Source organism: Anolis carolinensis, unplaced genomic scaffold (assembly GCF_035594765.1).
Source record: "Anolis carolinensis isolate JA03-04 unplaced genomic scaffold, rAnoCar3.1.pri scaffold_8, whole genome shotgun sequence".
Classification (NCBI taxonomy): domain Eukaryota; kingdom Metazoa; phylum Chordata; class Lepidosauria; order Squamata; family Dactyloidae; genus Anolis; species Anolis carolinensis.
In genome coordinates, this window is record NW_026943819.1 from 5,843,588 (window position 1) to 5,857,942 (window position 14,355).

Below are 14,355 nucleotides of genomic sequence, written 5' to 3' on the forward strand. Positions count from 1 at the left end.
GCCAAATCAGGACACAAGCCAGATTGAATGCAAAAGAATAGAGGAAGATGTCAACATAGTGGTGTTACCGTGTTGAAGGGAACATGGAAAATTAAGGGTCTTGAGGCCAGTTTAGAAGAGTCAAGAGTTTGAAAAAGTAAATTTTCTAGTCTCTGTTGGAATTAAGCAGGGAGGGCCCAAACTGTGGAGAAATTATATTTTTCTGATCTATCAGGCAATTATATGAGAATAAAGGAAGCCACAGCTTCTGGAAGAGATACCTGAAATTTACAGATTGCAAGTGTGCGACTTGGAAGGCTTGAAAGCCAGGCCTTTTGCTTAGCACAGATATATTGATTGCATCATCTGTTGGCTCACATAAAACTCCCCAGTTCTCTCTCATTTTATTACTTATTTATTTGCAGTATTTGTATTCCACCCTTCTCACTCCAAAGAGGACTCAGGGCAGATCTCAGAACATACATATGCAGCAAACATGCAATGCCATTTATATACTGACAAGACAGATGATTGTACATAGATAGAGGTATTTATATAGGCATTTCCTATCTTTGACATCTTGGAGGCTCGTGCTCAGTTCCTGCCTTGGGTGGTGCTGATGTTCCATTTCCCTGCTGAAGAGCTTTGTTTGTAAACTTCCTCCTTGATTGAATTGCTGGCATTTTTTCTGGCATTTCCTTATGAATGCCTTAAAATACCTCCTCGCTTTTAAGCAGTACCTATTTATCTACTCATATTTTGTTTTCGAACCACTAGGTAGGCGGAAGCTGGGCTAAAGGCCAGGAGCTCACCCTGACCCGGACTTCGAACTGTTGACCTTTTGATTAATAAGATTTACTGCAGCTGGTGGTTTAACCTGCTGTGCTAAAGCCCAGCAAGCTGTTGCAATCCTTGCAATAACTGGAACGAAGCATGGATTTTCCCAGCAACAGTCAGTGGCTTCAGCTTATAGGCACTGATCATTTTGGCTGTTAGGAGAAACCTCTGTAACTCTTCTGTCACTTCTGGGGATCCGAATGAATTAATTCAAATAGATTAAGTTAGGATTTTTTTTCCAAAGAAAAGGGGCAGCTTAATTAAATTGACTTTTAATTTGATTGATTGAGTCTGGAATGTCAACATTAATTTAATTCCACAATTAGGTTGCTAAATTATTAGTTAATTAAATGAGAGTTGGTGTTAAAGAGCCAATAAATTTCACATTTCCCAGCTGGTTCTTCTCCTGGAGCTTAGTTCTTCTCTTGGAGGTTGGCAAACCTACTTCTTTCTCAGGGTTCTGCAAATATACAGGTAAATATCTGCACTACAGGATTACAGCACTTTGACACCACCTTTGCTGCTATGGTTCCATCCAATTGAGTCCTGTGAATTATAAGAGAGGGAAAAAGGAAAGGCAAGAGAAGGCTTTTAGGTAGAATGGATGATAAATGATCGCATTCAATCCCACAAAATGACAGCTGCAACCACACACTGGAATGTTTACAGATGACAAATTATATATATGTAGAACAAGTAAAATACAAACTTTTATTATGAGTACCCGGCATTGCCCTGGTTATTTGAAAAAGTCATTTTTTAATTGTACAGAATGCATAAGGTTGTGGGTGAACTTCAACTGACATGATGCCAGGTTAACCCTGAAAAACTCCATCAATATTTAAAGTTTGTGATCTTGGGCAAATCTGCTCTAGATGTATCATGGGTGGGGTTGAGTGTGCTCTCCGGCTGTAGGGTAAACTACAACTCCCACTATGGTAAGCCAGTCCCCTCAAACCTCTCCAGTAGGTTGAATTAGTCATGGGGGTTCTGTGTGCCAAGTTTGGTCCAGATCCATCATTGGATGTAGGTGAACTTCAACTCCTTTGAATCCCGCCAAAGACCTCCAGCATTTTTTGTTGGTCATGTGGGTTCTGTGTGCCAAGTTAGTTCCAGGTCCATCGTTGGTGGAGTTCAGACTGCTCTTAGATTGCAGGTGAACTATACATCCCAGTTCCTACAACTCGTATAAATCATGGTGAATTCTCCCCAAACCTCTAGTATGTTCAGTTGTGAATCAATTCCTCTGTTTGCTCTGTGCCATAGAAAAGAATAGGAAAGGGTTAAGGGAGAGGCAGTGGGTGAGGTCATGCAAATTACACACCAATGGAAAGAATCAGAAACACTGGGATGTCTGTGGTGGAGGAAAAACAGAAACTCTAGGATGAAACTGTCTCCATATGAAAGTCTTCACTTGGGTGGTGGGCAGTATGGTGTTTGTGGAGGACGTTGTCAGGGCTCTTGGATTTGTTTACGGCATTCACTATAACCTGCAATGTCATTGGAAGGAGGGCCATTGGTGTCTCTGAGTAGTGGGAGCTATAGCTGTTTGTTGAAGTGGGAGCTTGTCTGTGTAAGTGGACACTCCAGCCACACACTTACATACATATTTTCACTATGTGTATAGATAGATTATAGATTACAAGGCTTGGGGGTGTTTAAGAGCGTTGGATTCAAATTGATTTGGGCCGGATGGATCTACATTACCATCTAATCCAGTTTCTACATCCAGATTATCCATTTTCTGACCAAAGTTTCTAGACTTATGTGTAATATGCAACCTTTTTCAAACAGTGGGAGAAGTTATAATTAAGTTTCAGCCGTGGGTGGCGGTGAGCAGCACAGTCTGCACATTGCCAGCAGAGTTGTGACATCTGCCATGAGAAGAGTGTGGTTCCAAAGGAGGGCGGCAGGGCGGCCTTTGAACCCAGAGACAAGTCCTGGGATTTTAGAAATGGCAGGATCTCAGACCAGCTGGCAGCTATCGAAGCAAGGCTCTCAAAAAGCCAGGAAAGAAAGCGTCTGTTTTTGGTGCTGCAAGGCAGATTCCCATAAAAATGATATAAACTGAATGATAAACCAGAATTCAAATAAAGCTGTATCTGAGCCCCCTTCAACACTGTTATATAATCTAGATCAGGGGTCCCCAAACTAAGGCCCGGGGGCCACATGTGGCCCATCGAAGCCATTTATCCGGCCCCCACAGCACAAAGGCAGAAGGGGGTTGGGCTAAATGACCCAAGGGTTCTCCTCTTCTCTTTTATTATTATTATTATTATTATTGAGGCGGAGAGGCCATCTGTCAGGGGTGCTTTGCTTGTGCTTTTGGTGCAAAAAGGCAGAAGAGGGTTGGACTCAATGGCCCAAAGGGTTTCTTCCAACCCTCTTTATTATTATTATTATTATTGACACAACGATGTTGTATGACACAGCAAACAAGATAGACATGCTGGATTTCGTTTCACAAAACCACAAGTCGAACACTTCCCAAGTGTCTAGGACTGTGTGATGTATTTTCGGATGATGCGTGCAGATCCCAGCAGGGTGGCCTTTTGCAGTTGGCAGATCGTAATTTTGTCAATGTCTATTGTTTCCAAATGCTGGCTGAGATCTTTTGGCACGGCACCCAATGTGCCCATCACCACCGGGACCACCTGCACTGGTTTCTGCCAGAGTCTTTGAAGTTCAATCTTGAGGTCCTGATAGCGGCTGAGTTTTTCCTGTTGTTTTTCATCAATGCGACTGTCACCTGGGATGGCATAATAATAATAATAATAATTATTATTGCTTGGTGGCCAACTATAGTCCGGCCCTCCAATGATCTAAAGGATCGTGAACTGGACCCCTGTTTAAAAAGTTTGGGGACCCCTGATCTAGATGTTCAAAACACATAATCCACATTATCTGCTTTGAAGTGGATTAGAATCATAGAATCCTAGAGTTGGGAGAGACTTCATGGGGCATCCAGTCCAACCCCATTCTGCCAAGAAGCAACCGAACATACTGGAGAGGTTTGGGGAGACTTCACCATGGGTTGTAGGGACTGGGATTTATAGTTCACCAGGCTGCTTCCTGCCTGGGGGAATCCTTTGTTGGGAGGGGATTAGCTGGCCCTGATTGTTTCCAACCGACCTCACAACGCAAGTGGTTTTTTTAAATAACTGTGGAATGTTAATATTATTATATTATTATATTATGTTAATGTTATTATTATTATATTATTATTATATTATTATTGTAATGGTAATATTATTATAATATTATAATATTATTTTAATGTTAATATTATAATATTGTAATATTATTTTGTAATACAATATACAGTAGAGTCTTGCTTATCCAAGCCTAGCTTATCCAAGCTTCTGCCGGCCTGTTTAGCTCGGATAAGTTAGACTCTACTGTATTATTATAATATTATTTTAATATTAATATTATTATAATAATATAATAATATTATTTTGTAATGCAATATAATACTAACAATAGAATATAATAATATTAATTATATATTACATGTAATATTTATAATAATATTACAATACAGTAGAGTCTCACATATCCAAGCTAAATTGGCCGGCAGAAGCTTGGATAAGCGAATATCTTGGATAATAAGGAGGGATTAAGGAAAAGCCTATTCAACATCAAATTAGGTTATGATTTTACAAATTAAGCACCAAAACATCATGTTTTACAACGAATTTGACAGAAAAAGTAGTTCAATACGCAGTAATGTTATGTTGTAATTACTGTATTTACGAATTTAGCACCAAAATATCATGATATATTGAAAATATTTGACTACAAAAATGGCTTGGATTATCCAGAGGCTTGGATAAGTGAGACTCTACTGTATATAGATATAGTACAATTTGGTAATTTGGTATGCTAATAATATATTGTATGTAAATTTAATTTGTAAGCCGCTCTGAGTCCCCTTTGGGGTGAGAAGGGTGGGATATAAATGTATTAAATAAACAAACAAACAAACAAATGTTGAGCAACTGGCCACCTTGATGAGCACTGAATGGCCTTGCAGCTTCAAGGTCTGGCTGCTTCCTGTCTGGGGATCAGGGCCTGTCTGGAAGGGCCCTGAGAGGCTTTTAACTGCCTCCCAATCCGAAGTGCGCATCAAGCCCCGGTTTGGCTGGGCTGCTTTTGGGGCCGCGCCTCGCGCGTGCGCGTGAGCCTGCTTCCCTCCCTCTGCTTTCCCCCCTCCCCTCCCTCTCTCTCTCTCTCTACGTTTGGCCATAATTACCACCAAAGCCGCGCAGGCGCACCAGCAGGCACACATCCTTCCCCAGATAGAGCTAGACCTGGGGCTGTTCCCTCAGCTGGGCCTCTCCTCCCTCCTCCTCCTCCCGCCGCCCGCTTCCCTCGCTCAGGCAGGCTGTTCCCACACCCCTCCCCCTGCTTCCCTCTGTGTCTCCTTGGTGTGTGTGCGCGCGCGCGCGAGGAAGAGAGCGCGCGAGAGGGAGCGCGAGGGGGGCTGTTCCGCTGCCAGGCGCCTCTCCTCCCTCCGCGGCGCTCGGGACCCGCCAAGATGGCCGCCGTGTCAGTTTGGGTCTTCGCCGCCGTCTGGGCTCCGCCTCAACTAGGAACCCGGTGAGTGCGGGAAGCCGAACGGCGACAGGGAAAGGGAAGAAGGGAGGGACGGGGAAGGGAGAGAAGCAAGCAAGGCCCAACGGCGGGCTGGGCTCCCTCACGTCAGGCCCCGCGGCCTATTCCGCCAGGCCTGGGCCCCTTCCGCGGCAGGTGCAGGCCTCAGCCCGCCGAGAAGGCCTTCCGGGGGAAGGGGGGGATCTCCACGCCAGGCCGCGGCTTCTTCAAGCAGGCAAGGCCGCGGAGGGCAGAGAGGCCTGGGGCGGCTAGGCCTCGCTTGGCAAGGCGGGCCCCGAGGCCTGGAGGGAAGCCGCCGCCTTACATAACGCCTCCTTTCCGAAGAGAGCGGCCCCTTGGATCCCATTCTTTGACCCATCGCGGTTAAAAACCCCTTTGGTTCATCCCAATCATAAATAGTAAGATGTCAAGCTGGACCAGAAGAGTGAAATCCTCCAGATTTATCCACACCAAGGACGTTGGGTTGTAGATATAATACAAGCAGAACATCTTTTATCCTAGGCATGGGTCTACTTCGGCCTTCCCGTCCGGTGTTTTGGACTTCAACTCCCACAATTCCTAACAGCCTACTGGTATATTGTATATTGAAATACTTCAAAGTAATTATTTGGGGTCCCCTTGGGGAGATAGGGCAGGTTATAAATAAAGTATTATTATTATTATACCCGGCCTTTCTCCAGTCAACTTTCTGGCAATTCAATGTACACAAAGTTTGTTTCTTGCACATGATTTTTATGTGTCAGAAGCTAATTGAGAACATATTGCAAGCCGCTTCTGGTGTGAGAGAATTGACCGTCTACAAAGACGTTGCCCAAGAAACGCCAGGATGTGTTACCATCCTGCTGGGAGGTTTTTCTCACATCCCCACATGGGAAGCTAGGGTTGACAGATGGGAGCTCAGCCTGTGTCGTTGATTCGAACTGCCAACCTTCAGGTCAGTAGTTCAGCTGGCATAAGGGTTTAACAGTGGTTCTCAACCTGTGGGTTCCCAAGTGTTTTGGCCTACAACTCCCAGCAATCTGAGCCAGTTTACCATTTGTTAGGATTTCTGGGAGTTGAAGGCCAAAACATCTGGGGACCCACAGGTTGAGAATCACTGTTTTAACAGGATTACTAAATATATATTGTGTGTGTAATGACTTTCTGTGTAACCCAGGCAGGACAAACTTCGGCCTTCCAGGTGTTTTGGACCCCCAACTCCCCCAATTCCTAACAGCTGGGAAGTTGAATTCCAAAACACCTGGAGGGCTGAAGTTTGCCTGTGCCTGGTGTAACCATACCTAAGGTATTATCTATAATATTGAATCTGATCCCTCCCCCCGAATTATTTATAGTTGAGATGGCTATCTGGGGGTGGCACCTTGGCTTAGTGTCAGTTTTCTTTCATGCACGAAATTATTAAAAACATGGTTTCTAAATTTCAAATGATGTTGAGTTGAACATCCTTTATCCCAGTGGTTCCCAACCTTTTTTTGACCAGGGACCACTTTAACCAAGGGACCACTCTCTATTATTAGTACCAAAAGGGTTACGAATCAGTTTTTGGTCAACTTTAGATTTGGTTTGGTTATTTAGGGTACTGATTCAGAAAATTGCATTGGATAGACCATATCAGCTCTAGTTTCTGACAAAGGACATACGCCATCCAGCAGTTGCCATCAGCCCGCCCACAGAAAACCATATTTAATAATCTAGAGCTTATGTGGTCTATCCAGTGCAATTTCTAAATCATCACCCCAACTAACCCCAGGAACAGGCCTAAAAATGAAACCACCAAGGAAAAAATATTTTGGTTGTGCTGTGTTATTATCCATAGTAGTTACGTTGGATCATATTTTAGTTCTTGCGGACCACTGGTGGTCCACGGAGCACAGGTTGGGAAACACTGCAATAGCTGGAAACATCCACTGGCTAGCAGTTCCCAGTGGCTAAGAGTAGGCAAGAAAATATCCACTGGCTGGAGGGACCCAAGGCTGTTCTAATAGCTGGGAGTCTTTTTCTGGTACATTGAAATACTTGAAAATTATCCATGTGGGGAGCTGATCTAGTGGTTGTCTTGGCTTTCTGACAGCTCAGTGTACAAAAAGTTTTGTTTAGTTCACAAAATTGCTAAATATATTGTGTGTGAAATAACTTTTGGGTTATGAGTGGAACAATATGTCAGTTTGAGCATATTGAAATCTGAAATCCTCTCAAATTGCCCACTTGGGTGGTTGAGAGTGTGGCACCTTGGCTTCGTGTCAGTTCAATGTATACAAAGTTTGTTTCATGTCCAAACGGTAAAAAATGTTGTGTATAAAAGTACCATTGGGTTATAGATGTTTAGTTGAGAAACACTTATTATTGAAATCTGAAATACTCTAAAATTATCTACATGAATGGCTGAGACAGAGAGTGGCACCTTGACTTCCAGTATTTAACTCATTGCAGTTAAATTTAGCTTTGGTTTGTATGTATAAAAAGACATCAAGTTGCACATCCCTTTTCCAGAATACTGAAATTCCCCAAAATTATTGGCAGGCTTATCTGTTCTTTTTTTAATAATTGTTTACAAGCTCTTATATCCCTCCCTTGAGGAGCTGACGTTTTTCTCCTTTTCCTTTGGAGAAATTTCACGTACCTTTGCAAGACGCTAGCATTCTTTTTGATAGGTAGATGACATAAGTTCAGTGTTGGAAAATCCCAGTAGGTCTATTTTTAAATTCCAGCTCTTTAATTGCTTTCAGTTTTAGTCATAGCCAAATATTCTTGGATATCCTGTAAATTTCTGGCCAGCCACTGTGGGAACATCATGCTGGATAAAAATGGTCTTTGATTTGATCCAGCTTCAGGGCTTTTTGAAAACAATACAGATATACCGCCAGTGTCGCTGTGATGCGCTAGAGCTACTCAAGGTCATGATCCATGGACTAGTGCTGGTCTGTGCCATTGGCTGCTACTCCTTGGTGAATTTCCAGGAAAAAAATAAACAACAGTAGTCAGTGGGCACAAATGTAGTGCCAAGCTGCAGTTCCTTTTGGGGGGGGGGGGGGATGGTCCTGTCGGTTCCCCATATCTGATAGTTTAATGAGTCCTAAGTTAGCTGTGGAATTTGTTCAAAAGTGACATAACTTTGTTCTTTCTTTTATTGCAGGTATATTCCTTCTATTCACTTGTGGGTCTGATTTGAACATCAAGATCTGGAGTGAGATGTATTGAATTCTTTTCACTTATGTTCTGTACCTATTTACTGGCTGTTTTTGGGATTTATTGGAAAACATGAACCAACCCTTGCCAGGATACGTGTTTTTTTAAACGGAAAGTGTGAAACACTAATGTTTGAAAAAGAAAGGGCAATTTGGGGCAAAAAACGTGTATGCTATGGTTAACTGGTCCCCATTCTCCGATAATTTGTTTTCCTACTGTGTGAAACTCCTTCAGCATAGGGATAAGGGATAGCGACTCTATGGATAGACAGAATTTTTCACCATGGTAAAACTCGCTAACCCGCTGTACACGGAGTGGATTTTGGAGGCAATTAAAAAGGTCAAGAAGCAGAAACAACGCCCTTCAGAAGAGAGGATATGCAATGCTGTGTCTTCGTCCCACGGTTTGGACCGCAAAACTGTTCTGGAGCAGTTGGAACTGAGTGTTAAAGATGGGACCATCTTAAAAGTTTCCAATAAAGGACTTAATTCCTATAAGGATCCTGATAACCCTGGGCGACTAGCACTTCCTAAACCACGGAATCATGGAAAGTTGGATGGCAAACCAAACGTGGACTGGAATAAACTGATTAAACGAGCAGTTGACGGCTTGGCAGAGTCCAGTGGCTCATCACTGAAGAACATTGAGCGCTTTTTGAAAGGGCAGAAAGATGTGTCAGCTTTGTTTGCAAACAGTGCTCCTTCTGCCTTTCACCAGCAATTGCGTTTGGCTGTCAAGCGTGCTGTTGGCCATGGTCGACTCCTTAAAGATGGACCTCTGTACCAGCTTAATACGAAAACAGCTACAAATGCTGATGGAAAGGAGAGCTGTGAGTCTCTTTCTTGTCTTCCTCCTGTATCTCTCCTTCCACATGAAAAAGATAAGGTAAGACTTGCTCACCGACTGTTGCTAATGCTATCAAAAGTTGGGTTCAGGACTTGAGATTACTTTTAAAAATTATATTGCATGTAAAAGTATTTGTGACATCTTTCTAGGAGGGTAAGCTGTGGAATGGGAATTTCTCAGTTCAGATTTCACTTGAGTTTTTGACAAGACTTTTCTATGTGTGCTGTGACATAATACTTTTACAGACAACTTATAAGGATTATAAAGTATGTATAGGATTTTAATAAACTCCTTAAGACGCTGATAGGTCTTATAAGTAGTGTAATTAAAAGCTGTGTGGACATACTGTATCTTGTGTATTTTATGGTGCATGTGGTATTTATTCTAAACATTGGTTGTTTGTACCCTGTTTGAAAAGCAAATCTTGAAAAAAAAACAGTATCCCCTGTGAAAGAATGGGAATAAATTTAGCATGAGTTGGAGGAATTCTTACTTTAAAGGTGTGCATATTTAAAACATCTGACATATGTTAAATTGGGACCAACTTATTACTAAGTTGTGGGAAATCTACAGGACACAGGTATAATGCATTTGTAATTATTTTATTTTCTGAATATACAGTCACCATCTGGCCCTGTTTGTCAGAATGGGTTCATCTTTCTCTTAGAATTTCCACATGTTTTGTGTAGTAATACATTTTGTTTGTCTTTTCCTAAGCTATGAAATGCTTATGAGAATACATAAGTTCTGGATGTTTGAAATTTTCTGGAGTAAGGAATCAGAATTCCCCCCTGATTGTTGAATGAAAATGAGTTTGTACTTTTCTGCCAGTATTGGCAAGCAGGAAAAAACTCATACGTATGTGGCTTTAATTTCTAAGTATGTGGCAATGTTCAAAATGTTTTCAGTGTTGTGCCACAATTTTTTTCAACGCATGCCCCCCTCCCCCATTTGTTTAGGTACCATTGATTCTGCTTGCTAAGTGTACAGTAAGTGCTTAATACTTTGAGGTAGTTTTAATACGGAGTGTAATGTAGTAGGAACAGCAGGAAGCTTAAGTGTTGGTGCTGATCAAAAATCTTGAGATATTTAAGCAACAACAAATGTAATTCCAGTAGATCATTTATGACAATGCAAACTGTGACGTATCCTATCCAGTGAAGAGAGCTTGAAAACCTGCATTCAGGTCCTTGCTAAGCCATTGGCTTGTTAGATGACAAGTAGTTGGCTCGTGGCCTCAGATCACCTTCTGTTGAGTAAGAATAACATTGGCCTGACTATTTGGCAGTGGCAGTGTGAACATTAAGAACTCTGATAGGCGTAGATGCAATTTGTTATTGAAAGGTTAGTAAATTAAGTTATACAGATATGTGTTGTGTGAATCCTCTCCAGAATTTTAAACATTGAATAGTGTTGCTCTGCTTAAGTATTTTGAAAGTTCATAACAATAATTCTATATAGTTCCCAGTTGATAATTCTCCTTTTTTGGTGTGTTCGTTTTTGAAAATCAGTGTTGAATATTCATTTTTTAAAAAATACAGAAAATGAAGAGTCATTTCTGAAAAAAATAAAATATCAAGGAGCTATATATCATGTTCAATCTCTGTGGCACCCCTTCTATAGAGTTCAATTTCTTGAACCTTGAAATATTTGGCAGAGCTTTTACATTACTATTAGGCCTCTGTTAGATAAGTGTTAACAGTAAAACCTTAAACTCACCGTGCCACTTGCTTATATGTTCTTGATAAGCTTTATTTTCTATATACTTCCTGTGGTGTTTAGATGCAGTATTGTATTGCTTAAAAGCTAAAAGTTGCTAGAAGAGGATAAATGCATATTGAAATCTAGGAAAAGCTAGTGAAAGTGTGTTGCATCTGGAGACACTAACAGTCCCCCCAACACAAACAACTTGAACTAAATTCAAGCCCTTAAGAAAACATGGACCAAGCAATCCATTCCCACTCATTTTTGAACTTCATGCTCAGACATACAACTCACTCTCTGACTTTCCAGGTCTTCACAAAGTGGTGATCCACGAGTTGATGCAAGTTTGCAAGTCAGTGGCTACTAGGACTGCAGTGAGTTCCTGGCACACATAATGTTCTAGTCCCTGACGCTTGAGGAAAAATCCATTCTGCTACATCACATTGCTTGAGAAACACTCCCGCAAAGCAGTCTTGTAAAGCACTTACACTCCAGTCTTGTAGTGGCTCCTAGTCCTTTCAGTACAAGAACCAGTGTTAAACACACACAGTAGGAATAGAACTGCAGCCTTTTCATGAGTGTCTGCTTATCTCTGCAGTGTTGATGAACATTTCAGATACCAAACAGAGTTACAGAAGGGGCTGTTTAAATACAGGCTTGGGTAATTAGTATGAGTGACCTTCTCTGACATATCTTGTTTTCATTCCAAGCCTTCAAGATTGAAACCATTTTTTACTTTTATCTAACTCGTGGATGGGAACATGCAGCCCTCCAGCTATTTCTGGGTTGCAACTCCATGCAACTTTAACAAGCATAGGCATCTGGATTCCCACCTCAGTCTAGCAACAGAGTCTAGCTATTCTGTTAAAGCAAATGCTGGCCATGAAATAGTGTATACTTTTAATTATAATTGCAAGGAACCAATTTTGCATAATTGCAAGTAAAACTCTAAAAGTAGAATAATAGGAACATACTGTACATTCTAGAAATATTAAATCAAAACATCATGGCACTCAATTAGGGTGTGGTTTATGCTGGAAGTAAAACAAAATGAAAAGAACTTTGAGGCTTTTTTGTTCAGAACTGGAGTGTATGTGTTTGTCTGCCATTAATATAGTTAATAGCTCTTGATTTATTACAGTGGATTGTGTAATCGAGGGTGCTTTGAATGAGATTTTCCTGCTTCTTACAGGGGATTGGACTGGATGACCCGTGAGGTCTCTTCCAACTCTATGATTCTATGATTCTATGAATTCTGAGGGATCTCCTGCAGAAGCATTAAAATGAATTTATTCAGGCAGGGGTACAAGTGTATATTATTTTTAAACTGTGATGTCCTTTTAGCTTTAACTGTTGGATAACTTTTCAGTTCATTGATATTAGACATTGTGGTACTTTGGTAAAACTTGTAAGGACAAATATTTTCTTGTTTAAGACATGTCTCAGGAAAAAGATACCTTACTAACTAGTCTTTTCCAACCTGTGTCTCATCAAGCATGCCCACTGACTATGTTGACTGGGACTGATGAGGCTTTTAATCCATGATATTCAGCGGAATCCATCTTGAAGAAAGCTCATGGTGTGGAGAAATTCTGTAGGCCTGGCTTTGTTTCTCATAGTGAAGGACTTCTGTAACATTGGAGACTTTAAAAAAGCATTATTTAGAATTGAGACATTCTAAAGAACTCATGTTTTCCTAGATGGCAGTTCTTTTTGCTATGTGCGGCTTTGTTGTTGTCCCTTCAAGTAATTTTCAATGTATGACAAAATGAAGGTGAACATATTTTCTTGGCATTATTTGTTCAGAGAGAATTTGCCTTGAACCACCTGCTATCCATTGGCAGTCTGCCGTCCAAGTACTAACCAGGGCAGACCCTGCTTAGTTTCCAAGATCAGATGGGACCCACTGTGCTAGGTCCTAAGTCCAGCTCCTATAATTTGTGGACTAAAGAACTTGCCTGACCCAAAACAGTGATTGGACATAATAACTGCATTTGATTGTGTATGTCTCAAATTAACAAAATGGAGTATGTACGGTCATTCACAGCCTCTTTATGAGAGTTGGTAAACAGGGAAGTTTTCCGCTAAGTACAATTTCCCATGTTGTCTGAATTGATTAATGGCGTTGAAACAATCTGGTTTAGATGCATTGGGTACTTAATTAATAGAAAACATCATGGCTTGTAAAAATATCTAAAAGATTCATTTAAATATCAGTATGTTATTGGATTGTTTCCTGCGGTGGCTATACTTCCTGCACCTTCATTTTTTGCAGCCTTTGAGAACCTAAGTTGTCAGGAGAACTCCAAAATAGAGCAAGAAGTTTCTCCTTACATCTATGCCTTCAGAATTTTGTACAAATCTAATCCACCAGAAAAAAAACAGGAACAGACACATCCATACTTTTCTAGTTCATACCTAATGATTATCTTAGCTATAGTGGCTAAATGCAAGGCAATGCAACATGTCAACCAGGCTGTATTCCTGACTCCCTCATCTTAGTCTTGCTTTGCATATAGTTTTTAAAGAAAATTTCTTCTTGCTTCAAGAAGAATTGCTGGAAGCAGACTTAGCGTAATCCTAATTTTCACAGATAGAAGAGGAGCTATCCAGAGTCTGAAAATGCATTGTGCATGAAGCCTTCATTTGAGGTTCTGCAGTTACCACCTCTAGAGGCTCCCCCCCTTATCGTAGGTATAATGTAGTACATAGCTTGTGTAAAATTTCTGCCTTACAGCACCATTTTAAACACAACCATCAACAGTTCCTTAAGATGAGATGTGCTCCTTTAAGGCCTCCAGCATGTCCCTGGACAATTGCACACCAGAAGTCAATGGATTCACAATGTCTCTGGTCATGTCGTGTCAGTTTTGGTATCACTTACTGCTTGTTTTATGTCATATCATGTTTACTGTCCTTCTGTCCTTGTCTTGTTTTCAGGACAAAGGAGTTGGCTATTTGTAAGTGATGTGTTGTGTTTACTTTTGGTCTACCTGTAGCCATTATCTCCTTTCAGCTGGAAACTGAGCAGTCTTTGCCCTAGGGAATCTGATCTTGGAGGAAGAATAAAAAAGAGTACAAAAAGATAGGAAGCACTTTTTTTTGGCCTCTTGCATAACATGCTCATCTCTGCCTGCTGTGCTGGAGGGAGGATCAAAATGCAGGATCTCTGTTATGATCTATGAA

At 41.2% G+C, this 14,355-nt stretch overlaps 1 protein-coding gene and 1 long non-coding RNA gene across 2 annotated transcripts in view; one reads left to right on the forward strand and one right to left on the reverse strand.

Moving 5' to 3' along the window:
• Window positions 1–1,513: 1,513 nt before the first annotated feature.
• LOC134293548 (uncharacterized) lies at window positions 1,514–5,197 on the reverse strand. Its single transcript, XR_010000503.1, has 2 exons — window positions 5,072–5,197; window positions 1,514–3,565 (listed from the first exon to the last, which is right to left on the reverse strand). It is a non-coding gene; the product is annotated as an uncharacterized LOC134293548 (long non-coding RNA).
• kat6a (lysine acetyltransferase 6A) overlaps window positions 5,191–14,355 on the forward strand; it is a 52,724-nt gene continuing 43,559 nt past the window's right edge. The window contains exons 1-2 of the mRNA XM_062961426.1: window positions 5,191–5,418; window positions 8,567–9,504. Of these exons, the coding sequence (XP_062817496.1) occupies window positions 8,902–9,504 (603 nt within the window). The 5' untranslated portion in view covers window positions 5,191–5,418; window positions 8,567–8,901. The remainder of the gene's footprint in view (window positions 5,419–8,566; window positions 9,505–14,355) is intronic.